Source organism: Kogia breviceps, chromosome 1 (genome assembly GCF_026419965.1).
Source record: "Kogia breviceps isolate mKogBre1 chromosome 1, mKogBre1 haplotype 1, whole genome shotgun sequence".
Taxonomy (NCBI): Eukaryota; Metazoa; Chordata; class Mammalia; order Artiodactyla; family Physeteridae; genus Kogia; species Kogia breviceps.
In genome coordinates, this window is record NC_081310.1 from 167,113,668 (window position 1) to 167,140,504 (window position 26,837).

At 52.7% G+C, this 26,837-nt stretch overlaps 3 protein-coding genes across 3 annotated transcripts; 1 reads left to right on the forward strand and 2 right to left on the reverse strand.

Annotated features, from left to right (window-relative positions):
• Positions 1–5,175: 5,175 nt before the first annotated feature.
• LOC131762891 (hypoxanthine-guanine phosphoribosyltransferase-like) lies at positions 5,176–7,418 on the reverse strand. Its single transcript, XM_067011287.1, has 3 exons — positions 7,399–7,418; positions 5,856–6,186; positions 5,176–5,487 (listed from the first exon to the last, which is right to left on the reverse strand). Exons 1-3 carry the CDS (start codon positions 7,416–7,418, stop codon positions 5,176–5,178), a joined length of 663 nt encoding a protein of 220 aa, XP_066867388.1.
• A 6,657-nt stretch (positions 7,419–14,075) lies between these two features.
• On the forward strand, positions 14,076–14,725 carry C1H1orf210 (chromosome 1 C1orf210 homolog). The gene is made up of 2 exons (XM_059074695.2): positions 14,076–14,181; positions 14,329–14,725. The coding sequence occupies exons 1-2, from the start codon at positions 14,163–14,165 to the stop codon at positions 14,649–14,651; spliced, it is 342 nt and encodes a 113-aa protein (XP_058930678.1). The 5' UTR covers positions 14,076–14,162; the 3' UTR covers positions 14,652–14,725.
• Positions 14,726–22,384: 7,659 nt separating this feature from the next.
• Positions 22,385–25,672, reverse strand: TMEM125 (transmembrane protein 125). The gene is made up of 3 exons (XM_059074622.2): positions 25,547–25,672; positions 24,091–24,240; positions 22,385–23,848 (listed from the first exon to the last, which is right to left on the reverse strand). Exon 3 carries the CDS (start codon positions 23,700–23,702, stop codon positions 23,043–23,045), a length of 660 nt encoding a protein of 219 aa, XP_058930605.1. The 5' UTR covers positions 23,703–23,848; positions 24,091–24,240; positions 25,547–25,672; the 3' UTR covers positions 22,385–23,042.
• Between the last annotated feature and the right edge of the window lie 1,165 nt (positions 25,673–26,837).

Below are 26,837 nucleotides of genomic sequence, written 5' to 3' on the forward strand. Positions count from 1 at the left end.
GCTTCTAGGCCCTCTCAGCAGATAGAGCAAATAAATATATGTGTTTATACCAACTCGTGCATATATACATATCTATAAATATTTCCATATATAGCAATTTGTATTTATATTAAACTAAACATCAGTTCATAAGGATGTCTCCAACTCTAATCCATTACCACATGGGTAAGGAGCAGTGCTTTTTATCTTAGACCCATCCTCTCCCTGACCAAACACAATATCCATGCCTATTATTTAATTTTTTAAAAGCATATTTTTAGAAATGAATCATATTTGATAGTGAGAGCTTATCCATAGTTAGAACTAAATGTACATTATGAAAGTGATATAAATTCATGATTATCAGTGAATTCACCTCAAGTATCAGATTTCTAAAAACACTACTTAAAAGAGTTTTCTCCTGGTAAGAAAAGCCAGGAAAACTCTGAAATAGAAGATCAATGAAGGGTGTTCCAGTCCTATCAGAAAGTAAAATGTAGTAGATTGTATTTTCCCCAGTTGGTCGTCTTCTAAATAACAGAGACAGACTCCTCCCAAGGAAACTTGCCTGACAAGGGTGGGTTACCTGGGTGTCCATGCAATTATTTTTCAAAATAGAGTGAGAGTTCCATCTTTGCTTCTTGGATTTAAGTCAAGCTATTACATATAAACTGTGTAAAGTCAGTATGTGAAGCTGAATGCTGCTTTGTTTTCCTCACTGATTTTAAAGGAAATGGGTAGTTCCAATATGCCCCCCACCCTATTACATTCCTAAAGCATGCCCCTGTGTCTTGGCTCCTAGAATATTTTGAAAAATATTAAAGATATTTATTTGTTATGTGCAACCCCAAATGCCAGTGTCTATCTATTCCATAAGTGCTTTAACTCTCTCGACACATCACAATTGCTTTTTGAAGCACCAAGTAAAATGTTGCCCAAAAAACATTAAGAAATTTTCTTTTTTTGAAATAAGCAACACATAAACCCAATTCCTACGTCCTGTCTTTGCTTGAAAAATGTTGATCAGCAAAGAAAAAAGAAGAAAAAGTAATTGTGTTCAGGTTTTTTTTTTAAGGTAAATAGATGGTAACAATTGTACTTTCACTTAACTTCAGCAACAACTAACGCCATATTGTCAATTCAAAAACAGTTTTTGCTGTTCTTCCAGGAAATAACTCTATAGTGAGAGAAAGTTTGTCGGCAGATGCTGTTGGAACATCAGGCTGGGGCTGGATTCCTGAAGTTAGCAAGTGAGGGAGTGTGTGTGTTTGCACTCTGGGCTGAAAAGATGTGCCAGGTGTTTGTGACAAGCTGTGATGAGGACTGTAGATTACTTGGAATCCATTGTGTTCTTTTCCCTTGTTGGAAAAAGAAAGCTTCTGAAAACAAGCCCTTATTTAAAGGAAGCCCCAGTTAATCCAACAAGGCTTGGATGAAGTCCCTTTTATACAAACTGCTTGACAAAGGCCATTTGGCCCCGAGGAACCCTGTGAGGCCAGAAGTTGGTATCAACACCCCAAAGAGGGTTCAGATAGTTCAAAGCTCAGGACCTTCTTAAAGCATAACAGGGCTTCCCTGGTGGCGCAGTGGTTGAGAGTCCACCTGCCGATGCAGGGGACACGGGTTTGTGCCCTGGTCCGGGAAGATCCCACATGCCGCGGAGCGGCTGGGCCCGCGAGCCATGGCCGCTGAGCCTGTGCGTCCAGAGCCTGTGCTCCGCAACGGGAGAGGCCACAACAGTGAGCTCTCATGACTTATTCACCAGTGAGAGAGGCCCGCATGCCGCAATAAAAAAAAAAAAAAAAAAAAAAAAAAGAAGCATAACAGACTTTTATTGACCTTGGTTAGAATGAAATTACCCAGTACTGCAAGCAGAGGTCTTACATAGAATGCCAACAAACCCCCATTAGAATGACTAACAGTTACTGAACATTTATAGGTGTCAGGAAAAGGTACTGATACATCCTCATGGGCTCCCCACCTCTTGAGGCAGGTTTCATTGTGATTATCCCCATTTTACAGATGAGGAAACTGATGCTTCCTAAGGGTGTTAACTGGTGGAGCTCAGCTTTGACCCCAGACAACTGGATCCACAACCAGAGAGCTTAACTCCACATTGGGCCTGCTAAATGGTCCTGCCTAGATAGTAAGTAGGGTAAAAGTCTTTTCCAGCATTCACAGGGGGTGGCTACCATCTGCATGTGTCACCTCCAAAGTCTTACAGATGATTTTAAAAAGCCAACCCTTATGTACTCAGAAAGCATTAGAGGTTTTATTCCAGAAAAATAATTTGCTCATCTCTGTGCTGTGTCATGATTGAGTGGGGGCCCTTTAAAAGGCAAGGGTGGGGCTTCCCTGGTGGCGCAGCGGTTGAGAGTCCGCCTGCCGATGCAGGGGACGCGGGTTCGTGCCCCGGTCCGGGAGGATCCCACGTGCCGCGGAGCGGCTGGGCCTGTGAGCCGTGGCCGCTGAGCCTGCGCGTCCGGAGCCTGTGCTCCGCGACGGGAGAGGCAGCAACAGTGAGAGGCCCGCGTACCGCAAAACAAAAACAAAAACAAAAACAAACAAACAAACAAAAAAGGCAAGGGTGGGCCGGCAGAGATGGGCAGGCATGAATTTTCAGGGCGTCTTGCCTTTAAGGTACACCAGGTCCTTGCTTCACCCCCAGATCACTCTGAAATCCTAGAACCACTAGCACCCGACACAAATGACTCATTGTCCTTGGCCTCAAAAAACAGCAAGCCTACTTAGGATACAAAGCACATTTTATGGGAGTAAACTGCCACCACCAGCCATAGACACACCTTCCTTCCTGCAGGATCCGTAGCCTGGCTGAAGAGCGGGGATGGCTTCCTGGCTGCTCAATCTCACTTCAAATGTTATTTGAGGATAAGGAGTATTGATGACACAAGCCCATTAGCTCTCATGACTCATTCACCAATGTCATAGGGATGTCCCACCCTTTTCTTAACCCTTTTTCCCTGAAGGCATGTTGGTGCTCCATCCTTGCCCACACCCTGAGGAAGGGACGCTTGTTCTGACTGGGGCATCGGAGTGGGTGTGTGTGCAATAGCACGCAGGAGTGGGCTTCCTGTTCCCGTGGGAAGAAATGCCTTTTCCCAGGCATGAGTGCTGCTGGCCACCAGAGGATTTCCACTCGGGAATGCTCCAACACTCCTGGGGTCTCAGGTGGGACCTGCTTTCCTCCTTTCCAGACCCCAGGAGAATGTGAGAATGTGGAAGAGATGACTATTCCTATTGCAGGGAACCCAGGGAGGCAGGGCTGGGAGGGGCAGCCTGATGGGGCCACTCTGTCCAGCTGTTCTGCCACCTCGGGCCACTGGCCTGGGTGTGACATCCCTCGGGAGAGGGTATGGTCATCCCCTGCCAGGTGTGCTGAGTTCTGTTCCTCCCAGATCCGGTTACCCAAGAGATAACTGATCACAGGGTGCCACAGATGGCCACCTCATCACACTGGGCACCTGTGATGTCCAATTATAAATCTGGTGCGGTAAGTTGGAGCTGGTGGCTTGGGAGGAAGTTGTCCCGTGAACCTGGATGTTGGATGTGGCAACCATCTGAGGTAATTATACTGGAGTTTCAGGGTGCTCTGATTGGGATAGAGGAGGTTTAGAAAGCTCTCCCTCAGGGCTTTGCGGAATACCATGGTCCCAGACAGGCTGGTCTGCCTTGAGCAAGTTAGGAAATCATAGAAGCTGTGATGTCCAAGCGTTTCCCTAGTCTCAGAGGTGTAGGTCTGGGAAGCGCCACTGGGAATATATCCTTTGACCTTACTTCAGTGATGACCAGGTCAGAGAGCTTGTTTTCACCAAGTCTCAAGCCCAGTGCCCGCTGGGACTACATCAGGGATGCTCTGAATGAGGGGGAACGTCCAGGAGGTCAGCGTTGGCAGAACAGGAGCAGGGAACAGCCAGCCTCCAGGGAAGATGGGGGTTGAATGAAGGAGGAAGAGGGCAGGATGGTGCTACCTCCACCGCTGGGAGGATGGACGCGACTGGGAGCAGGAAATGGGCAGCCACCCTTCAGAGGCTTGCAAAGAAGAAGAGGTGCTCTACCTAATCAAAGGGGTACCTGTTTACAATAGAATAGAGGTTCCTGCACACACAGTGTGCAGGAACTGGCGTGTTAACACAAGTTCTTAACCCCAAGAGAGCAAGTGAGACCCCTGGAATTCCAACCATTCATTCATTCGAGAAGTTTTTATTGAGCCCTTACTCCCTACCAAGCCTGTGAGCATATTTGTGACTGGGCGTGCAAATGCATTTTGTTTTTCTCATCAGCTGCTTTTTTTTTTTTTTTCTTTTAAAGAGACAGCCTTTGTTTTAAGGATCTTACATTGAAGACTCAAAAAAGTGGCAGGTTTTTGGAACTTATCGATCTGTCTTTAAAAGGAACTGTTGACAAAGGTTCACCGGAAATAATCTGAACCCGTGGTTCAGTTAATGCTACTGAAACCTACTAAAATAATTCCAGGGCTTCCCTGGTGGCGCAGTCGTTGAGAGTCCGCCTGCCGATGCAGGGGACACGGGTTCGTGTGCCAGTCCGGGAGGATCCCACGTGCCGCGGAGCGGCTGGGCCCGTGAGCCATGGCCGCTGAGCCTGCGCGTCCGGAGCCTGTGCTCCGCAACGGGAGAGGCCTCAGCAGTGAGAGGCCCGCGTACCGCAAAAAAAAAAAAAAAAAAAAAAAAAATTCCAGGACATATGGTTTATATCCAACATAATGATACCTCTAAATGCTGTCACTGATATGAAACTGACTGCTTCTTACTTTTCTAAGCACACAGTGGTATAATGAACAATATTCAATCACTTCTGTTCTTTCCTGAATATATAAAAATTAAATACCAATTTAAAAACGAATATATTCTTTGCTTTAAATGTTTCTTACAGATACAATTTCAATATTTTCATTCACTAGTGATGTGGTTGAAGGGATTTTTCATTCACAAGTCAAACAGCAATCTACTGAAAGGGAACTGATAGTCTAGGCTCATCGTGCAAATAAAGAGTTCAGGAATGCAGCAACTGACGTTTCTCGAATACAAAACAGATAAAATTCTTAGAAGATACATACAATAAGCTCTACTAAACAGCTGGCCACAGAACTAGAACATTTGATAATTTTACTGGTGATTTCAATGGGACTCCAGATGTTTCTAAACTCGAACTCTCATCTTAGGCTTTGTATTTTGCTTTTCTAGTTTCACTGATGACACAAACATGATTCAAATCCCTGAAGTATTCATTATAGTCAAGGGCATATCCTACAAAAAACTTGCCTGGAATTTCAAATGCAACAAAGTCTGGTCTATATCCAACACTTTGAGGGGTCCTTTTCACCAGCAAACTTGCAACCTTGACCATCTTTGGATTACGCTGTTCGACCAAGGGAAGCAAGGTTTGCATTGTTTTGTCAGTGTCAATGATACCTTCAACAATCAAGATATTCTTTCCAGTCAAAGTTGAGAGATCATCTCCACCAATTACCTTTTTAAAAAAATTATTTATTTATTTATTTGGCTGCGTTGGGTCTTTGCTGCTGCACGCGGGCTTTCTCTAGTTGCGGCGAGCGGAGCTACTCTTTGTTATGGTGCGCGGGCTTCTCATTGCGGTGGCTTCTCTTGTTGCGGAGCATGGGCTCTATCTAGGTGATTGGCCCTCAGTAGTTGTGGCACGCGGGCTTAGTAGTTGTGGCTCGTGGGCTCTAGAGCGCGGGCTCAGTAGTTGTGGAGCTCGGGCTTAGTTGCTCCGCGGCATGTGGGATCTTCCCGGACCAGGGCTCGAACCCGTGTCCCCTGCATTGGCAGGCGGATTCTTAGCCACTGCGCCACCAGGGAAGTCTCTCCACCAATTACTTTTATGTCACCTGTTGACTGGTCATTACAGTAGCTCTTCAGTCTGATAAAATCTACCGTCATAGGAATGGATCTATCGCTATTTCTGTTCAGTGCTTTGATGTAATCCAGCAGGTCAGCAAAGAATTTATAGCCCCCCTTGAGCACACAAAGGGCCACGATGTGATGGCCTCCCATCTCCTCCATCACATCTCGAGCAAGCCGTTCAGTTCTGTCCATAATTAGTCCATGAGGAATAAACACCTTTTCCAAATCCTCAGCATAATGATTAGGTATACAAAATAAATCCAGGTCATAACCTGGTTCATTATCACTAATCACGATGGTGGGGCTGCAGTCACCATAAGGGAGCTGGCTGGTGTGTGGGCTGAGGGCAGTCGGCGCTCTCATCAGCTTCTTAGAGGGGACACAACTACCCCAAGGCTAAGAGCCCTGGGTCTGCCACAGGGAGGGGTTGGGTGAGGTGGAGGAGGAAGTAGGTGCAGGCTGGGGACTGGGACACCTCATTCTTTTGCTTGCTCAGCATTCATTCCTGGTTCTTCTAGTAGCAGCACCCCGAGTCTCCTTTGGGAAATATATGCAAATCTTTGAAAAGTAGTGATTGCTATCTGTCACTTCAAATGATTGTGAGGAATGGAACACCTTGATAGTGTTACTCATAGGAGCAGTGGGGATGCATCTGGAAACGTGCTGGACCTAGAGGCAGAAGACCTGGGTTCAAATTCTGCCTCTGCCATGTACTCATAGAGCTGTTAGCACATAATCATTGGACCTCTGATTCAGCAGGTTGAGTTGATATGTTTCAGATAATAGTTAAACCACCACTGGTCTGTAAACCCTACCTCAGAACCACTCCATGGTTCTCATCCTAGGGCTTGTCTGTATCCCCTGGGTAACCTCCATTTCTATATGCCATCATCTGCCCACCACCTTCTATGCTTTCAACTTTCTCTAGTAAGTCAGTAATCGCTCCTAAAATCTATCAATTCCACCACTTTTTCAGGGTTCCTCACCCCTCCCCGACCCCATCCTCACTTCCCTCTTTACCTGGCCTTGTTGTCTGGGCCATCATGTCAACCACTGCCTTGCCTACAGCTCAGCCCTCTTGCCCCTCTCTGGCTTTATCAGGCTTGCCTGGCAAGGCCCCAATCTTGATTAAATTCCAGGCTCCATCTTCTCCCCACCTGCGCACTTGGAGTGGCTGGAAAAAAAAAACATTCAGCCACCCTTACGGATATCACTTTAAATTCATGCTGCTCACCTCAAGGGGGTCCTGATGCTGCCTGGCAAGGCTACCACACTCCATTCTCTCTCCAAAGCCCCAGGATGATGAACTTACACCTTCTCTTCTCTCCTTGAACCCCAGCACCCGCTCCCCACTCTTCACTCTCAGCTGATGACACTGCTTCCTATTTCTCTGGAAAAACAGAAGCCATGGGAAGAAAACTCCTTAAGGCTCCTATCACTCACCTGACCCTCCTCCTTCCTCAGAGGGAACCTCCCTGCTCCTGCCCAAGGCCAGCCCTCCACCTGTGCGCTCAACCCCACACCCCTCGATGCCATTAAGGACTTCCCACCCCCACTGTCCCTTCTCTCTTCCTTCTGCATAATCAGTTTCCTCCCTCTCTTGGATTATTCTGACCAGTATACACATGTGGTCTAAAAGCTCCTAGCCTTGAAAAACCTTCCTTGATCCCACACTCGCCTCCCATGTCTACCCCATTTCTCTGCTTCTTCTTTTTTTTTTTTTTTTTTTTTTTGCAGTACGTGGGCCTCTCACTGCTGTGGCCTCTCCTGTTGCGGAGCGCAGGCTCAGCGGCCATGGCTCACGGGCCCAGCCGCTCCGCGGCATGCGGAATACTCCCAGACCAGGACACGAACCCACGTCCCCTGCATCGGCAGGCGGATTCTCAACCACTGCGCCACCAGGGAAGCCCCATTTCTCTGCTTCTTTTATAGCAAAATTCCTTGAAGGCATTGTTTCTACTTCCTCTGCTCCCATACCCATGCATCGCTCTGGTTGGGCCTTTGTCCCTGACAAATCAGTGACATTGTCCTTGTCAAGGTCACCAGTGACGGCTACATGGCCAAATTCAATGTCAATTTTCAGTTCGTGTTGTCTAAGTTGACCTAGCCTCAGCATTTAGCGCTTTCTTCTCTGACCTCCAGGGCACCTCCCTCACCTGTCTGACTCTCACCACGCAGGCAGCTCCCCAGTCTCTTTTCCTGCCTCTCCTCCACTCCCTGACCTCTGCTCTCCGAGTGCTCCAGGGCTCAGCCCTCAGCCCTCTTCTCTTTCTGCACTTCTCTTTGGGGCCTCACCTAGATGACCAGCTTTAAAAAACCATCCACTTTTTACTAGTTCCTCAATTTATATTTCTAGCCCTTACCTCTGCTGCCTTCAGGCTGGTTTATGCTATTGCCTACTTCGTCTGTTACTTGGATGAATCACGGGCATCTCACAAGTAACGTCCAAAACTGAGGTACAGATTACCCTTCCAAAGCTGTCACCTCCGCAGTCTCCCACAACTCCATCCTTCTAGTTGCTCAGGTCAAAACTTTGGAGTTATTCTTGCTCCCTTTCTTTTTCTCAAACCCCATATCCAGTCAGCAAATCGTGTTGACTTCACCTTCAAAGTACATCCAGAATCTGAGCACTTCTCCCCGTTTCTGCCTGACCACCCTGATGCCACATTCCCCTTCTCCGGGATGATAGCAACGGCTCCCTAACTGGCCGCCCCACTTCTGCTTTGGCCTCTTCTAGTCCATTCTTCACACAGAAGCCGAAGAAGGCCAGTCCTTTGGTCCCCGACTCCGATCATCAGTGGCTTCACATCATCTCATGGAGGGAAGGACCCAGTGCAGCATCACCTGAGCTGGCTCTGGACAGGCCTCTCATGCAGCTCCTCCCATCTCTCCCCACTTACTGAACCCCATCCAGCCGGCCTCCTTTCTGTTGCTTGAACAAGCCATGCTCTTGCTTCTTTGTGCTGGCTGTTCCCTCTTTCTGGAACGTTCTTCCCCCTGATATTGGCATGGTTGCTCACTCACTCTTATTCAGATCTCAGCTCAAACATCCCCCCTTCAGCGAGTCCCTCCCTTTTCCGACTAACTAATATAAAATAGCAGCCCTGGGACTTCCCTGGTACTCCAGTGAATAAGTCTCTGCACTCCCAATGCAGGGGTCCCAGGTTCGATCCCTGGTCGGGGAACTAGATCCTGCATGCATGCTGCAACTAAGAGCCCACATGCCGCAACTAAGAAGTCCTCATGCCGCAACTAAAGATCTTGCATGCCGCAATGAAGATCCCAGGTGTTGCAACTAAGACCCAGCACAGCCAAAATAAATAATAAATAAATATTTTTTAAAAAGACTGTCACCCATAGAATTCACAGCTATTAAAAAAGAAAAAAATAGCAGACCCTTCCACAACTCCATCACTCGAAGCTATTTTACTTTCTTCATAGCACTAACCATTATCTGAAATGATCGTATTTATTTCTTTATTGTGTATTGTCAATCTTCACCACCAGAATGAAAGCTGTATGGCGGCAGGAACTCTCCCCAGCAGCTAGCAGAGAGCCTACCACGTGGTTGCCAGGGATGCCACAGAAGGTTGTGAAGGTTGTTCACTGCACCAGAGCTCCTGGCTGATGGGCCAGTGGGTGCCAGTATCCAGCCTGCTCTCTGCTCTCCATGCTGTGGGGCATCTAGCAGGTGGCCTTTTGCTATCTTGCAATGCTTGCCATATGGGCTGGCTGTGGCTCTGTGGTGGGTATTTAGTAAGTATTCATTGAATAAATGGCTGACTAATGGATGGGTAGACCTTTACTTGTTTTCTTCTGTGGGACTTCACGCAAATTACCATCTCATGGCCTCATTTTATTCATCTGTTAAGGAAATAATTAACATCTATCTCATAGTACAGTCAGGAGGATTAAATGAAATAATTCATTAAAAAGCTGGCCCAAATCTGATTACATTTGTAGGACATATCCAGAATAGGCAAATCCAAAGAGACAGAGAGCAGATTAGACATTGCTGGAGGCTAGAGAGGGGGAAATGCGGAGTGATTGCTGAATGAGTGGGGGGAATCCTTTTGGTGTGAAGAAAATGTTTTAGAACTACACAGAGTGATGGTTGCACAGCATTCTGAATGTACTAAATGCCACTAAATTGTGCACGGAAATTGACTGATACGGTGAATTTTTTGTTATGTGAACTAGGTTATGCTATGTGAATACCTCAATTAAAACAACAACAACAACAACAAAACCACCTGGCACAGTGCCCAGGACATGGTAGGTATTCAATGAATATCTTTTGAATCCTGTGATTTACTTGCTTCAAAATCAAACCCAAACCCTAAAACTTCCTTGGCTCTTCACTGCCCCATCCAGGATAATCTCCACTTTCCTCTCATTTATTTCAGGAGTATTTATTGTTGTCATTTTAGATATTAGGGATTTGAAGGGGAACAAGACAGACACAGACCCTACCTCCAGAGTTTACAGGCTCATAGGGCACTCTGACAAGTAAAGAGAAAATCACAATGCTGTGTGGTCAGGGCTATGGGGGAGAAGGGCCAGGGTCTTCAGGTGGCACAGAGCGGGGAGGAGGCATCCAGACTAGGGTGCATCTAGATAAAGAGGACCTAAGCTGGGGCCCGTGTGATGGGAGGAACAGTCAGCCAGGCGGGAGGTGGACATGTAGGGGGAGAGGATGAAGGTTAAGGTTAGAGGAAAGCAGGGGTCCCAGGAAGAGTGCATGCAAAGCCTGGGAGATGAGAGCATGGTGGGTTCTAGGAATAGGGAACAGTTTGGTCTGACTGCAGCAGAGAGTGTGAGGTGTAGGTGGGAGAGTTAGGAAGGGGCCATTGGCGGTAGGAGCTCAGACTCGGAGCCAAGATCTTCAAGGTCCTGCATGAACTGGCCTCCACTTTCCAGCCACAGTTCTACCGTGTCCCTTGGCAGCAGCCCTTGCTCCGCTGTGCCCTGCGGGTTCCTGTGAACTCCTGTGCCAGCATGGCTTAGCTCATGGAACCCTTCCTCCCTTAGATATTTACTGATAGCCTGCCCTGTGGCAGGTGCTGGGAACCCAGAGACTCTCAAACTTGGCTCCACCCTGGGAGAGCTCCCCTGCTAGTCCAGTTGGGGAGGCAGCACAGGAAGAAACAATTACAAGATCGTGAAAGCAATGCTGTGACGGTGCTCTGGGGATGGAGGAGGCGGGGCTTGCCAGGGTGGAGGCGGGGCTTGCCAGGGTGGAGGCGGGGCTTACTGGGCTAGACGGAGGGCTCTGGGAACGTGACTCCATGAGGGTCTGAAAGGACAAGGAGGCACTCGGCCTGGGGAAGAGGAGTAAGGCAAAAGGTAGAGGTTCAGAGCCTAGCTTTGTGGGGTCACAGGATCCTTGAGATCCAGATAGGGGCTTGTACCCTGTCCAGGTAAACACACATACACACAATAACCCCCCAAGGGCACATACACACTCCTCAAAAGGCCTCTGAACTCACACTCCCCATTGACCTACACACACACACACAGACACGCTTACATACACTTTTGCAGGCAGTTTTGCGTCTTCTTGGTCCCTCTGGCTTTGCCTGGAGAATGCCTACCCCCCTCCCCTCTGGTTCCGGCCGGCCGCCTTCACGGGCGGTCCCTCTTCAACTCTGGACTTCGTACCTGTCACCGGAAATTCACTTGTTTATCAGGGCCGCCAGCTTGAGCGGCTGCCTGCTGAAGACTGCCCCCTCTCTGGATCCCAGCGGCACTAACCCCTCAACCGACCGCCCCCGCCCCCGGCACTGGGGGTGGGGGGTGAGGCCTGTGCCAGAAGGTTCTCCGCAATTCTTGGGAAGATGTAGCATAAGTCCTCCCTATTGGAGGCTCTGCTCTCCGCCCTCTTCTGCGGCTTCGGCCCCGCCTGGCTGCTGCGTCCACAGGTGAGTCAAGCTGCAGTTCTGGCCCGCCCACCTGGCCGGGTCCTGCCGGCTCTAACTGGAAGCGCCTCCGCGGACTGTGCACAGTTCCTACAGGTGGGGAGCAGAGGGAAAGACACTGGGGGGACCTGGGATGGGAAACCCACAGATCCCCGAGGGCTCCTGGGAGCAGGAAAGGAACTACAAATCAGGTGGGGTGTGTGTTTGTCGGTGAAAGAAATGTGACCAGAAGGGGTGGGGTGACAGCCTGAGGGTGTGTGTGTGTGTGTGTGTGTGTGTGTGTGTGTGTGTGTGTGTGTGTGTGTGTCCTTGGGAAGAATTCACAGGGACAGGGCAGGAAGGAAAGGAGTAGGAGTAAAATCTTAAAACGTCAGGTTGAATTCAACTCATTTCAATTTAACAAAATCCTTTTTTTTTTTTTTTTTTTTTTTTTTGAGGACCCAGTGCCTAGTGCCGGGCTCATGGTAGGCACCCAATGAATGTTTGCTGATGAATGGATGAGTGAATGATTTACTCCTCCTTTCTAATGACCCCCCACCCTACCCCCATATTCACTCATCTCACAAACGTGTACGGAGCAGCTGACTGCTAAGCTCTCTGCCAGCGCCAGGGCACACATTATTCAGCTCAGTCCCTGACCAGGGAGCTGCCCATCTAGTAACTGGCCAGTTCTGACTGGGCAGGGCAGTGAAGGAGGTGATGAGGGGGGCCCTGGGACAACCTCACAGGCAGGTATGGTCTGATTTGGGCTTGAGGGATGGGGGACTCAAAAAACTGAGGAGGGGGTGGCTGGGAAACCAGAGGGCAAGGCAGGGTGTGTGTGTGAGTGTGTGTGTAGGTGTGTGTGTAGGTGTGTGTGTGTAGCACGGGGAGGGAACTGGGGGCTGTGTGCTGGATTGCGAGGCCTTGAAGGATGTGCTGAGGAATCTGCACGCAGCCTTGCGGGCCTGGGGAGCTTGTGCAGGATTTCTAAGCAGGGCAATAATGGGGTCAGATGTGAGCCATAGGCCCATCCCTCTGAGGAATGGATGAGAGGTGAGGAGAGGCCAGTTAGGAGGTTATTGCAAGAGTTGAGGTACAAGATGAAGGTGGCTTGGACTGGGGCAGTGGCGGTGGGGTGCAGAGGAGGGGCATAGGAATTCTAGGGATATTGAGAGGAAGAACTCATGGGACTTGGTGACAATGTGGAGTTGAGGAGGGAGGGCATCATTACAGTACTGATATTAAAGAGTATGGCCGGATACCTAAACTAGGTGCTTCTCTCTTAGGTGCTTTCCTAGCCTGGACACTCCTCCCAGGTCCTCCTCTGATTCAGATACCTCCAGCCGCAGCTGTTCCACCTCCAGGTACTTCTGAAACCCAGATGCTCTTCCTGTAGGTACTCCCCAGAATCAGGTGCTGCTCCCCCAGACACTCCTCTGGCCCAGATGCTCTTCCCCCAGGTATCCTGAGCCTATATGATCTTCCTCCAGATAGTCCCTTAATTCAGATGCTCTTCCTCCTCTAGATCCTTCCCAGCCCCTAGTGATTCTCAGCCAGATATTTTCCTGATCCAGTTGATTTACATTTGGCTACTCCTAGAATACAGCTCGCCTGCCCGCCCCTGGGGCAGAGGTGAAAAGGACAAGGAATGTGCCTGAAAGGCTGAGGGTGGCGGTGGTGGGTGTGGACGCAGGGCTTCTGACTCAGGAGCGGAGGGGCCAGGCTGTGTCTGGAGCTTCCTGTCCTGGGTGGAGCCCAGCACCGTCCTCCATGCGTGGTCTCCACTTCGCCCATTAGCTCCCAGCAGTTGCCGTTGTCCAACCTCTGGAAGCCAGGACTGCCTCTGCCCCACCTACCATCCTCAGCTTATCAAGCAGGGGAGCAGCCTGGGCTCTGGGCCCTGGCATCAGAGACCTGGGTTCAAGTCCTGGGACTTTGGCTGCGTTAATTCACCTTTCTGGGCCTCAGAGTCCTCACCTGGAGAGTGGGGATAATGTTTATGCCCACATTACAAGGTTCTGTAAGCACGTTGCCTGGTGACTGAATCATAAGTTGTGCTCAGTAAATTCCAGCATTGAGTTATTTTTCCAGCCGCTTCTGGGTGTTCCCTTACCAACAGCCAATTTCCGTGGCTCGGCTTGTTTTTCTCCTGTGGGCAACTGGTTATGGTCAATTGTCCAGTCTCCGGAGTTTGTACAGCGCCCTCAACACAGCTGTGAGTGTGGCCTGGAACATGCGCCCTGTGGCCATTCCTGACATCCAAACATGTGTGTATGTTCCAGGACTCTGTGCCCTGGGGCTGCCTGGCGTCTGGGAGTCTCTTTAGAGCCAGGGCTCTTCTGGCAGAGGCTGAGGCTCACCAGTGTCTTCTGGCCCCTCAATGAGTGAGGCAAACCGAAGTGAGTGACAGTGGGGAGGGAGGCTGAGGAGGGGACTGGGTACCCCTTAGATGCTGAGGTTGCGGGGAGGAACTTGCCCCACTCCTCTCAGATTCCCCAGGGAGCCAATCCGGGGCCCCATCCCTAACACTGTCCGTTTCTCTGCAGCCATTGTGGAGCCCTCGGAGCTCCCCACAGCATCGGCCGTATCCCCTGGACCGGGCAGTGGGGCCCGGGCATGGCCTGTGCTGGTAGGGGTCGTGCTGGGGGCTGTGGTCCTTTCTCTCCTCATCGCACTTGCTGCCAAATGCCACCTCTGCCGCAAATACCGTGCCAGCTACCAGCACCGCCCGCTGTCTGGGACAGGGAAAGGGGTCCGCCCCGAGGTGGGTGAAGATGAGGATGACGATGGCTTCATCGAGGACAATTACATTCACCCTGGGGTTGGTGGGCTGGGGACGGAGGGAAGTAGGGACCACTTCTCCCTCTGAGCCCTCATCTCCGGACCCCCCACCCCTATGCCCGACAGCTTAAGGGCAGCAGGTACTTTGTGGGAACCACAAACCTCAGGGACTTGGTGGCTAGGGTTGAAGGGCGGACCAGGGATAGATCAATCCTCTCTTCCTTGACACTAGCCACCAAAGTGACCATGACCCTCTCTTGTTCAGTAATCCTCAATGGCTCCCTCCTGTTCTTGGGATAAAGCCTACCAAGGCCCTGGCTATGAAAACAGGCCTCTGTCAGCCTTTGGTTTCCTTTCCTGCCTTTCCCTACTTTACTCCCTACTTAACCAATTATTTGTTATTCCTCCCCCGCCTACCATGCTGTTTCTCCATGGACCTTTGCTCACACTCTTCCCTTGTCTCCCTGCCCTTCACTTCTCCCAAGTCCTTTATGACAGTGATGAGAATCCCTGGCCAGTAGACCCCATGTGGCCTGCCTACCTGCCAGCATTTCACATGTGGCCAGTGATAACATCTTAGCAGATGAAAATCATTGTGCCAAGTTTCTTAGGGAGATTTTTTTCCTATCAATCAAGTGGTAATCTAAATAGTTATAATATATTATGTTTTTCACAGACTAATAAATCTATTTTCATTTGGAATAAAAATAGGAAGAAGTCACTCATTTTTTATTTTCCTGAACTGAAACTTGTGCACAAACATGTCCCTTGTCACTGAAAGCCATGACAGTGCTCGGACATCCCCTCCCTGGGACACCTTGCCAGAGGCCCTCCCTTCCATAACACCTGTGAGTTTCCCTACCAGTCCCTTACCACGTTTCATTTTAATCTTTATTACAATTTGCACTAACCCCTTACCGGGCTAGACTGTGAATTCTCTGAGGCCACAGTCTGCGCCTTGTTCTGTGTCCTCAGAGTCTCACACGGCAGATGCTAAATAAATATTTGTTGACTTTATTGAATTGCCGTGGGCTGACGGGGCAAGTGGATGAAAGGTGAGGGCGTGGAGTCTACTGTGGAAGACTTTATCAAGAACCTTGGCAGAGAGGAGAAGGACAGAGTCATGGTTGCTGGGGGGGAGTTTGGGGCAAGGGAGGCAGTTTTAAGACGGCAGAGACTTGAGTTAAGCTTCTTTGGTTGCAAGCAATGGAAAGGAGTTTGAGGGTGAATTAAAGGGACAGCTGACTCAGGAGGGCAGGAAGCAGGTGGTTCCAGCCGCCTGAGGTCAGGCATGGGACCTCTAGTGCTTTGTCATTTATGGGCACTTATGAGGCTCCATGCCTGGGACTTCCAAACTCTTGATTCTGGGTCTCAAGTATTCAGGTGCTAGAATCTGATTGGCCCAGCTTGAGTCAAGTATCTACTACTGAGGGGCTTCCCTGGTGGCGCAGTGGTTGAGAATCCACCTGCCAATGCAGGGGAACACGGGTTCAAGCCTTGGTCTGGGATGATCCCACATGCCGCGGGGCAACTAATCCCGTGCGCCCCAACTACTGAGCCTGCGCGCCATGGCTGCTGAAGCCCGCATGCCTGGAGCCCATGCTCCACAAGAGAGGCCACCGCAATGAGAAGGCTGTGCACTGCAACCAGAGACAAACCCACGCACAGCAACAAAGACCCAATGCAGCCACAAAAAAAAAAAAAAAAAAGTATCTGCTACTGGTGCAACCAGTTCTGACCAGTGGGGGCAGGCTCCTGTAGTCCACTTGGGATTTGGGGAGCCCACCTGTTTGTTCCAGGTCAGTCCCAGCCAGAAAAGGGGAAGTTGTCGGGAACCAGGCAGCCACTCACATGTGTCCACTGGATGCAGTGTTAGCCTTTGAGGAAAGAGCCAGCAGAGAAAGAAAGTGAGGGCTGACTAATATGGGGGGGGTGCTTGAGGAAAAGGCAAGAGGTCCAGGAGGGTTGCAGTGTAGGGTCGAGGGTGACTGCGCCAGTGATGAAGCTGAAGAGGGGATGCCGTGCGTGGGGATGGATTGCAGGGGAGAGACCCAGACATGACTTAAGGTGTGGTACAGGGAACAGAGAGATTCCAGAGGTGTGACAGAGGCAGGGTCACATCTGGAAGGGATGGGGGCAGATGGCAGGGGTGGTTGACAGAACTTTTGGCTGCTGGACGTGGGGAGTAGGGAATCAATGAAGCCACCCTGGTTTCTGACTGGCTGGCTGGGCACTTGAGGAAGAGCAGGTTTTGGGGGAGTGAGGGTTCAATGCCGGACATGGGATTTACAGGGGAGAGATTCCTGGGGCAGCTGGATTCACAGGGCGAAGGCCAATCTGTAGATGTGGGCTTGGGAATCATTGACAATAGGGTCCCTGAGTCCCCGGGAGTGAATCAGATCACCAGGGAGGGGGCGGGGTAGCGGAGACGCTGAGGACTCAGCAGGGAAACTGACAGAGGAGGGTTGGTCTGCAGAGGAAGATGTGGCAGGAGAGCTTGGCGAGAAGCCGCCAGGGAGGAGGGGAGCCCAACCCCAGCCATTGTTCCTCAGTCCCGGCACAGCTGACACTCTCGGCCCGGGGAAGTCCCTGTGTGGGCCCCAGCCCGAGACCCAGGAGAGGAGGCTGAGTAGCAGAGCATGTCCTGGCCTCCGGGGGAGGAGCTGCTGGGAACCCAGATGGGTCTGTCCCCTGCCCTCATGTGTTCCCAAGGTCCACCTGGAGGGGCTGCCCTGCCTGCAGTTCGGGGCTAGGAAAGAGCTCGGCTGTCCCCGTTTTCACATCTTCTTGGGGACTTGAGTCAGAACGTCTGAGGGATTCAGGAGGAGGTAAGGGCCCAACCCCAGATTAGAAGTCACTTTTCTGAGCCCAGCACCAGGAAGGGTTGGCAGGGAAGGCTTCCTCTCAGAACCTGCTGTGGGTGGCAGGAAACTTGGACCCTGAGAGTGGCCCTGCTGGATTCCCCTGAGGAATGGTTCCCACTGAGCTCTGCACCCCTGGCCCCAGGCACGAAGAGGGAGTACCACCTGGGTCCACAGTTTCAAAGGCCCAGGGATGCTGGAACTGCTGGAAGGCCTGGCACTCAGCCAGGCCTCCCTCTGGTCTGCCCTCCTCTGGCTTCAGACCCTGATCCCAGCCCATCTCTGCCCCTGGCCCTGCATCCTGTCCTTACCCCTCAGCAGCTGGCATCACCTTCTCTTCCCAGGGAGCCCCAACCCAGACCTGACTGCAGAGGACAGCCTAGCTTCCTGGCTGCCTCATCCTGCTGCCCTCAGAGTAAGGCCACATCCATTGTCCTTGTGTGGAGGCCAAAGACAGGGGTCATACAAGCCACGGACAGGAAGATGAAGAAGCCCAGTGGAGCAGTAAACTGAGTTGAGGGGCACAGACTATCTGCATTCAAATCCAAGTTCTGCCATCTACCTGCTGTGTGACCTTGGGCAGGTTACTTACCCCCTCAGCGCTCCAACTTCTCCTCAGTAAAATGAGGATCATAATACTACTTGCCTCACACAGTTTTAGAAGGATTGAATGAGATGTGTAAAGTAGAACAGAGCAAGCATCTGCAAGTATTAGCCATATCTGTATGGGCACCGCCAGGGCAATTGCTCCCCAGGACAGGTGATCAGTCTTAATCCTGAAGGAGGAGCTTGCCATGCCCCCTCCTCCTCATTCTCTCCAGGCTGGGATTTGAACTTCTCTGTTTCCCAGGACTCAGGTCAGAAGATCCAGTTCAGAACAGCAAAGGACTTGAATTAGTTCTGATGCTGTAGAATATAAAAATAATGACAACAATAACAATAATAATAATTCCTTCGCTAAGTCAACAAAGGAATCTCCTGGTAGCTGGACTTGTTCCCACCCTGCCTGGGCTGGCGCCCCTCTGCCCCATGTGAATGGGGGCCGAGAAGTTCCAGGTTTGGGAGAGCAGGCTGTGAGGGTAGAAGTGGTATGTCCCATCCCTGGCTGGGGAGGGGACCAGAGTGGGCCGGTCTCTGCTATGCCCAGGGCAGTCTCACAGGTCCCGGGGAGCAGTCCAGAAGGCAGCCGAGTCAGTGTGCAAGAACTGAGCTTGTGTTGGTCCCCCGAGGCCCGGAGGAAGTTCCTCGAGGGGGGCCTGAGGTCTCAGGTGGGGTGTGACTAGATATGACGGAAGAACCACCTGGACTGGAACACATTTGGAAATTTCAGGAACATGTTCTTCCAGGATCCAGCTTCCAGGTGGCCCAGGAGGAACATGTGGCAGGTCTCTTTCCCTCCACCTCGCCTGCCGCCCAATGGAAGCTTCTAGGAGATCCAGACCTCTCTGTGCCGTCTCCAACAGCTCCTCTTGTCTTTTCCCCCAACATCAGTTTAGATTACAGGGCCCTTTATGTCAGCCTCCCTCTTGCTAGTATCCTCAGCTTGCCTGCCCTGTCATGTCACCATTACACACTCCAGGTGACACTCCAACCTGAGGCCTGCATCCCGCCCTCCGTGTGTTGTGGAGGAACCCCCCCCCCCTCGCCGCCCCCATCGCCCAGGCCGTGCTTCCGTTCCTGCCTGTTCTCCAGCCTCCCACAGGCTCTCAAAGCCTTCAGCAACCTCGCTGTTTTCTTGGTCATTTTCGGCAGCAGCTCCTTAAAATGGCCTCTGCCTCACAGAGGGGGTAGTTGTCAGTTTCCTGCTACAAAACCCACAAACCTTCCTGTCCACATTCTTCCTTCTCTCATCAAAATAGCATTGTGAGCCCAATCCCTCCATTGTGGGCTCGGATCCACCCTCCCCGCCTAGGCTCAGGGACTTGAAGGCTGGCCTCTTCTCTGCCTTGTGTCTTCAACTTCTCTTTCAATCATCATGGACCCATCACATCTGTCCCATCCTAAAAAAAAGCTCCTCCAGGTAGGTAGTCACAAAGACCTGTCGGTGCCACCTTCTAAGCATCCGTCGAACCTGTCCTGTCTGTGTCCCAGCAGCCACCCCCTTGTCCGAGCCGCGTCATCGCGCATCTGGAGGTGGCATCAATCCACCAACTGATTTCCCTGCCTCCATTTTTACCCCTTCCAATGAATTCTAATTGTCTTAAAATACAATTCCGGCCAGGCCATCCCTCTGCTTACAATCCTTCACTGGATTCCTCTTGGCCTTAAGAAACTGTGCTCCCTGCTAGGGAGCCTCTGAAACCTGGGAGGGGCCCAGGGATCCCCCCAGCTTCACCCTTGCCTCTTGCCAGCTGATACTCCATGTTCCCAGCATGCAAACCTTCTGTGGTTCCTCGAAGGAACCAATTCTTTTGTCTCTGGGCCATTCTGCTCCTTCTTTCTGGGATTCTCTTCCCAACCTTCTTGACCAGCTGCTTCTCATCCCTCAGGGGCCGGCTGAGATGGCATTTCTGGGGCTGTTTGATCTTTTTTTTTTCCTGCTAAGACCAATCCCAGCTTCACACTGCAGCCAGCGAGTCCCCAAATCCTATTCTGCTCAGAGTACCCCCCTAATTAAAATCTTTCCGTGTTTCTCAGTGTCCCAAGGACGAAGTCCAAATTCCTCAGCTGGGCTGACAAGACCATCTGACAGGAGTAAAGGAGGCGTGATTTCGCAGGAGCAAGGTGGAGGCTTCCCACCCCACGACTCTTATTTTCTCATGGCGAGTGAGGGAGGCCAAGTCGTCTGCAGAGAGCGGTGTTGGGGGCTGTGAGGGGGGGATGTTGTGGTGTGAAGGGAGTGGAGAGAACTTGAGGGCTCTGTGGGAGCAGGAGCTGGCCAGGGAAACAGCGTAACTGGTGAGCCGAGTTTCAGACCTGGTTGAGGTTGGTGATGGGGAATCATGGTGACACCAGGCTGCCCGGCTGTGCAGATTTCTCTAGTAGCTGGTCGGTGTGAGGGTTTATCCATGGAGGGGATTTTGCTGGGAGGGTGGGACCAGAGGTCAGGGGGCTAAGTTGTTGAGGATTCTGTGAAAGAGTGGGTGACATGATGGGTCACAGAATCTGAGCCAGATGGGAGATGAAAACAGAATGGGCTGCTTTAGAGGGACAGAGAGAGAGCAGAGGGGCCAGTGGATGACTGGTTGCCATGGGGACCAAGATGGAGTTTAGTGCACAGCTTTGAGCACACAAGCTGGAGGTGGGAGGTTGTGGGGGTCGTCTTTAGTGAATCAGGAAGTATTAGCATTTCCGCCCCACCTGGGCCTCCACCCAGCTCCTACCATCCTTCTCATGTGGTAGTTGGGTGTGTACATGCCGACTTCCACTGCCCTTTGGAATAGGTCCACAGTGTCTTCTGTGGGCACTAACCATGCTCCTCATCTGGCATCCTTCCCAGGAGAGCCTGACATGGGCCTGGCCTACAGTATCTGCTCATCTAGACATTTTCCTATGTACCTCTTCCCCCCTTCCAATTTTCTGTGTTTCTGTTTTCCTTTAGTTTCTTAAAAGAAATATCGTGAAAGAGTCTAACCCTGTCTTAGCTGAAAAGAAACAGGATTTATCCCTGTTTAACAGGAGGAAGAGGCATTCTGTGGTCCTCTCATGGCCCAGGAATTGGGTGATAGTGGGAGCTCCCTCTTGGGAGCCCGGGAAGAATGAGAGTTTCTGGGGAAGGAAGTGCGGGGCCTCAGGAGGGAAAGGTTCGGGGCCAACAGTGGACAATGGCCTAACTTCCCTACCCTTCCCAGTTATAGGTGGGTCTCACCAAGCCGAGTCCTTCATCCGTCCATCCACTCCCTACTATGTGCCCAGGCCCGTGCCAGGACCCCCCGTGGTGGAGTCACGACAATGGTGCAGCGTGGCTGGCTCGTGGGTGTATTGAGGAGAGAGGGAGGCCTGTCGTGTTGGGGAGTCTGCACACTAGCCAGCAAAAGCAAGGGGGAACCTCGGCACGTGGTGTCTCTAACCTGGATGCTGGGTGGAGGGTGAGACGGGGACCTAGTTCAGGGTAGAGAGGAGAAGGGCTCACATTTGAATACATGGAGTCTGAGGTGCACGGAATTCCCGGTGCACCTGGACTTGCCATATTCTCTCTGCTCACGTTTCTCCCTCCCAGGCGTGGCAACACCCTTTCCCTCATCCATTGGCTTAGTGTTTTCTCCAGGAAACTGCCTTGATCTTGGCAAGTTGAAAGCAATTCTCTCCTGTCAGAGCCTCTGTAGCTCCACATTCAACACCTCTTAGGCAACACGTCTGTCTGGCTTCCCGGCCTCTCTTGGTGTCCCTCGTGGGGCTTCCTATAATCTTCATTTTGTGAAGCAGCAAGTGATGAAACAGTAACTGGTGCCCTTGGGCGTTCCTCCAGTGGACCTCTGTCCTTGTCGCACAGGAAGTGCCCCTGCATCCAGAAAGGGAGAGCTCTTCCAGGGCTGACCAAGCAGGCAGGTACTCTCATGCCCAAGTGGGCGTCCAACACCCCTCCCGTGCCTGGAAACCCAGAGCAGGTCAGCCAGTGCTGCAACTACACAGAACAGGATGTTCTGGTTTCAGAGGTGGGGTTAGGAGCTGCAGCCTCCAGAGAAACCAGGCGATAAAACCCCAATACTTCAGACTTCATCTGGAACCAGCACATAAGCAAATGAGGGCTCACCATCCTCCCTGCCCACAACACCCTCTCCCTGGGACCAGAGATGCACTACCTTCCTGAGGCTAAGCATCCCCTCATCCCGTCTCCCCTCAGGCTTCCTAGTACCTATGAGGAGAGACCACAGGTCTGGCTGAGGACACCTTCAAGGCACCTTAGGTCAGCCTGAGGTAGGCACGATGTGTTCCCTTTGGGAGGGGTGGCTGGGGGGTGAGGGGAGGGGGAGGGGAGGGAAGGTCTCTTGGTGAGATGGTGAGATAAAGACAATACCACTAATAGCAGCCACCACTTTTATTGCACATCTGCAGTGTGCCCGGTCCTTCTATACATAATGTCATTTGATCCTAACAATTGATGACCGTGACCATGACGCTCAAGAAACCAGGGCTCAGAGAGGTTAAGCCACTTGCCCAAGGCCCCCAGCTGGTGAGTGGTAGGGCGGGGGACTGCAGCCCCAGGGCTGTCATGCTGGAGCCTGTGTTCTGTCCACTCCGTCACCATTCAGTCTCCTTGATAAAGGGGCTCACTGGTGCAGTCTCTGGGATGGGCAGCAGCCTCTCCTGGGGAAATCCCTGACAGGTGTCACAGGGCAGAGTTGCCTTTGAGGGGTGTTAGGGATAGGGGCCAGGGATCTTCAGGGATCCCAGACCCTTTTCTGCCTAGAGGCCCTGGACACAGACAGGCAGACTGACGGTTCCACGAGCTCCAAGGAGAAGCAGTTCCTTCCTTGTGACGTGGGTGTGTGGGTGCAAGTCGGCCCCTCATCACAGTCACACAGTCCCTCAGAGGGATCAGCAGTCCTGGGGACACCCGTGCAGTCACTCTCCCCCTGGTGCGCATGCGCACACGTGTTTGCACGCACCCTCACTTGCGCCCGGGCACGGCTCTGTGGAGGCTGAGGCGGGTCGCGGGAAGGAGGGCCCGGGCTCCGTCAGATGAGGCTGGCGATGCTGGACGTGGTCTCGTGACGCTGGCCAGCGGACAACCGTCCTGAGATGCTGAAGACGCTGCCATTCCCACTGTGGTCACTGTGGGCGGAGGGGGCGGCCGCACGGCTCGGGGGACAGTGTCCGCTCACGGCCACCTGATACAGCAGCAGGCCCAGCAGCAAGAGCACACCTGAGGCAGCCAGGGTGACGCCCACGGACAGCATGGCGGCCAGCGGCCGGGCAGGGGCAGGGGCGGCGGCCAGCCCTGCCAGCGTCAAGCCGGTGACCAGCAGCACCAGGCCGCTGAGCAGCACCACCAGGGCGTCGGCCCCGCCGCCGCTGCGGAGCAGGGCCACGTGGCGGGGCTGGCGGATGCAGTTCATGTCCTGCACAGCCGAGCTCATCAGCTGCTTAACTAGGACCAGCAGGGCCAGAAGGCAGAGCGCTGTGCCCACCGCCAGGCGCCACTCACCCGAGCGGCTGCTGGTAGAGGAGAGCAGGGCCACGCCCCCCGCCCCACAGCCCGCCACGAGGCCCACAGCCACGGCGAAGCAGAGCGCTGAGCGCCGTGGCTGCTGGGACCACCACAGCTCCACCTGCTCCGCCAGCACATCCGGCGGCAGCCCCCGGCCCGGCGGGGCCTGAGCCCCTCCCTCAGACATGGCTGACCCGGCGCGAGTTGATCCGGGCAGAGGGCCGCGTCAGGGGCCAGAGGTACGGATCATGGCCTGGAGCCCCCACTACCTGCGTGGCAGCCAGAGGCCCAGAGTCCTGTTCCTCGCATGGTCCAGGGGATGGTCACCATCACCTGCAGGGGGGAGAATCACACTTGTTATCTCCCCGGCCCACCTGCCCCTTATGGTCTCTCCTGGGAGCCTTGGGGATGGTCCCCGGGAATCCTCCCATGTCCCCTGCAACCAACCCCCACCCCCAGGAAAACCTCCTCCCTAGCACTGCCCCCTCGGGAATGCCTCTCCAGAGATCTCAGGAGAGCTCCCTCCACCCAAAGCACCCTCACCCATCCAGGGAACCCCCTGCCCCGTCCCTGACCTCTCTGGCTCTGGCTGTCTCAGTTGCCTGTCCCATCCCGGCTGGCCGAGGGAGCTGGTGCCACGGTGGACGATGGGACTGGATGGAGACCCAGAGATAAAGCCTCATTCAGCATCCGACTCACATGGCCTCAGCTGTCACCGCTGGCTCCTGGGGGGAGGGTTGTGGGGAGGGAGGGGGCTTATGACTTAACCCTTCTGCAACCAGCTGCCTGACCCTGAATCTTCTCTCTCTGGTCTGCGACTCCTTCTCCACGAGTCAGGATCTGACCCCCAACACCCCATCCCACCTCACAGGCATGGCTGCTGGTTCCCAAATCCCTCTCTCTCTCAAACCCAGATCTCCCTCCCAAGCTCCAAGACCCATAGGCAATTGTCACCTTGATGTCCCACAGGCACCTCTGATAGGACAGCTTCCAACCCAAGCTCGTCATCTTTCCGCAAACCCACTCCTCCTCTTGTGTCCCTCGCTTGTGCATGTCACCTCTAAACATTTCTCCGTCCCCCCCACTCCCTGCCCTCATCCTCCTGCTCCTGTGCTTCAACCTCCCTCCCCCCAACTTCCTCACTGGTCTTCCTGCTTCCCCCACTCTTCTCCCTCTCACCGCACTCCCATGCCATCCTCCTCCACAATTTCTCTAAAGTGGTACAAAGGGAAGGAGGGCTTTGGACTTGGACCCCCAGCCGCAGTCCCTGCCACCGAGGGTACGTGGGCGAGGGACCTCGCCGTGGTTCCTCATTGAACATGTCCTCCAGAGGCCAGTCAGCATGACTGCCACTGGGCAAAGTACAGCAGCCCGGCCCCTGCCCTCAGGGAGCCCCAGTTTATAGCAGGTGTGTCCCTGTGATGAGTGCTGGCTGTGGGTGAGTCAGAAGAGGGGCTTGGGGGAGGTCAGAGAAGCCCTCAGTAAGTCCACCTCTTGGAGCTCAGGCTCCTTATCTGAAAAGTGAGGACGATAACTTTTATCTTGAGGGGAGGGGGCATTAAAATCTCCAGGTCAGAATTCCAGTGGGAATTCTAGGGCCCGCATAGATGCCCAGAGCATGCTTTCTGAATAAAAGAACACAACATTCTCTCTTCCCGTTTAGGATGGGACTCCTGCTTTATATATAGGACGCAGGTCCTGGATCATTTGGGACTATGACTTCATGGCTGTACGTGGGTTACACTTCTGATGAGGTATCCGTCCTCCACAATCCCTCAGCAGGGGTTGCCCGGCACACGAGGTAGGAGGGGCAGCTGCAGGTGCCCCCAAGGGATGTGGGGGAGGAGCTGAGGGAGGGGCCCTGGAATCAGTCCCAGCGTTCCCCAGGGCTGTGACTTCACGGGTCTGAAAGTGCTTGCACAGGTGTGCCGGGACCATGGGGCCAGGCTGGGGGTGGGGTGGAGGGTCTCAGGGGAAGAGCCAGTGGGAGACGGTGAATGGTGCGGGTAGGGGGGACCACGGGGCACTCACAAGAAGCCTGGAGGTGCTGGATCCGATCTGAGCAGGCAGGGCGGGCAGGTGGGGCGCTCCAGCTCTGTTTCCGGGGAGGCGCTTCACCTGCCTGACCTGCACCTGGGTGAGCTCGGGCGGGGGGCCAGGGGGAGGAGGATCAACAGGTGTTTCCAAGGCGGGGCCTGAGCCGATTGGCTGACGTGGAGCTGCTCCTTCTGCTGGACTGAGGCATTCCTGGGAAGGGAGGGGCTTCTGTCTCTTGCTGTTAGGGCAGGAACACAATTTCCAGACCAGGGCAGCAGTAGGAATGTTGTCCATCTGCCCCAGAGCCCGAGCCCATCCCCCAGCTCCAACCCAATTTAGCTTTAGTTCCAGCCTTAAACCCAACCCCAGCCCCAGCTGCAGTTTCAGACCCTAACTAGAACTCCTAGCTCCAACCAAGGCCCCTACCCCACATCTCAGGCCCAACCCTGAATTTCAAATCCCAAACCTGACTCCTCAGCCCCATTTCCAAATCCAATTCCAGTCCCAACCCCAGATCCCAACCCCAAATCTGGCTTGAAACCTCAGCTCCAAATGCTGGAATTAGATCTTAGATGGCAGCCTCATCCTTGGCGCCAACCTTGACCCATGTTCCTGAATCCAGCCCCCAAATCCCTACTCCAAGCTCAAATCCTGCCTCAGCCCCAAACTCCAACACCAGCTGGCCCCCAAACCCAGCCCTAGTACCTCCATCTCTTGGCGCTTTCCCCTGGGCCGGAGCCCCACAGGGCCCTTGCTCATTCTCCTTCAAAGCCTCAAGGGCCTGATCAAAGTTGGTTTGCCCCACGTTTTGGCCCCCCTGAGGAGGCAGGATTTGAGTGCACAGGAAAGAGGGGGTAAAGGCTTTTCAGGTGGGAAACAGGAGCTCCTTAGCTTAAAACACTTGCAGAATAAACACTTCGGGATAAATGCCATATTCCTTTACAAGGCTCACAGAACCCTGCTATCCACAGCAGGCCAGTCATTTGCCCCTGGCCCCTGCCCTCCAGCCAGAATGCCTGTCTTTCAGTTATGTATGCTCTGTACTGCTCTGTCCTTCCGCTTGGTTTTTGAACTCAGAGTTCTCTCTCCCTGGGATATTTACCACGCCCCACCCCCAGCCTTGGTCTGGCTAACTGAAATTCTTCAACTGAGATGTCACCTCCTCCAGGAAGCCCCCCTTGACCTCTAGGCTGGTTCAGGTGCCTCTTTGGGGCACCTATGGCCCTCGTGCTTCCCCCACAACTGCTCTTACTGCATGTGCTGTGATTGCCCTATTTATTCACCT

Bases quoted from the DNA above. Each gene is read 5' to 3' on its own strand.
- TMEM125 (XM_059074622.2), bottom strand. From the start codon at position 23,702: ATGTCTGAGGGAGGGGCTCAGGCCCCGCCGGGCCGGGGGCTGCCGCCG.
- LOC131762891 (XM_067011287.1), bottom strand. From the start codon at position 7,418: ATGGCATCGAGGGGTGTGGG. The intron at 6,187-7,398 runs GTTGAGCGCACA...TGGTGACTGCAG, and splicing joins ATGGCATCGAGGGGTGTGGG to CCCCACCATCGTGATTAGTG. The intron at 5,488-5,855 runs GTAATTGGTGGA...TTTTTTAAAAAG, and splicing joins AGTCAACAGGTGACATAAAA to GTAATTGGTGGAGATGATCT.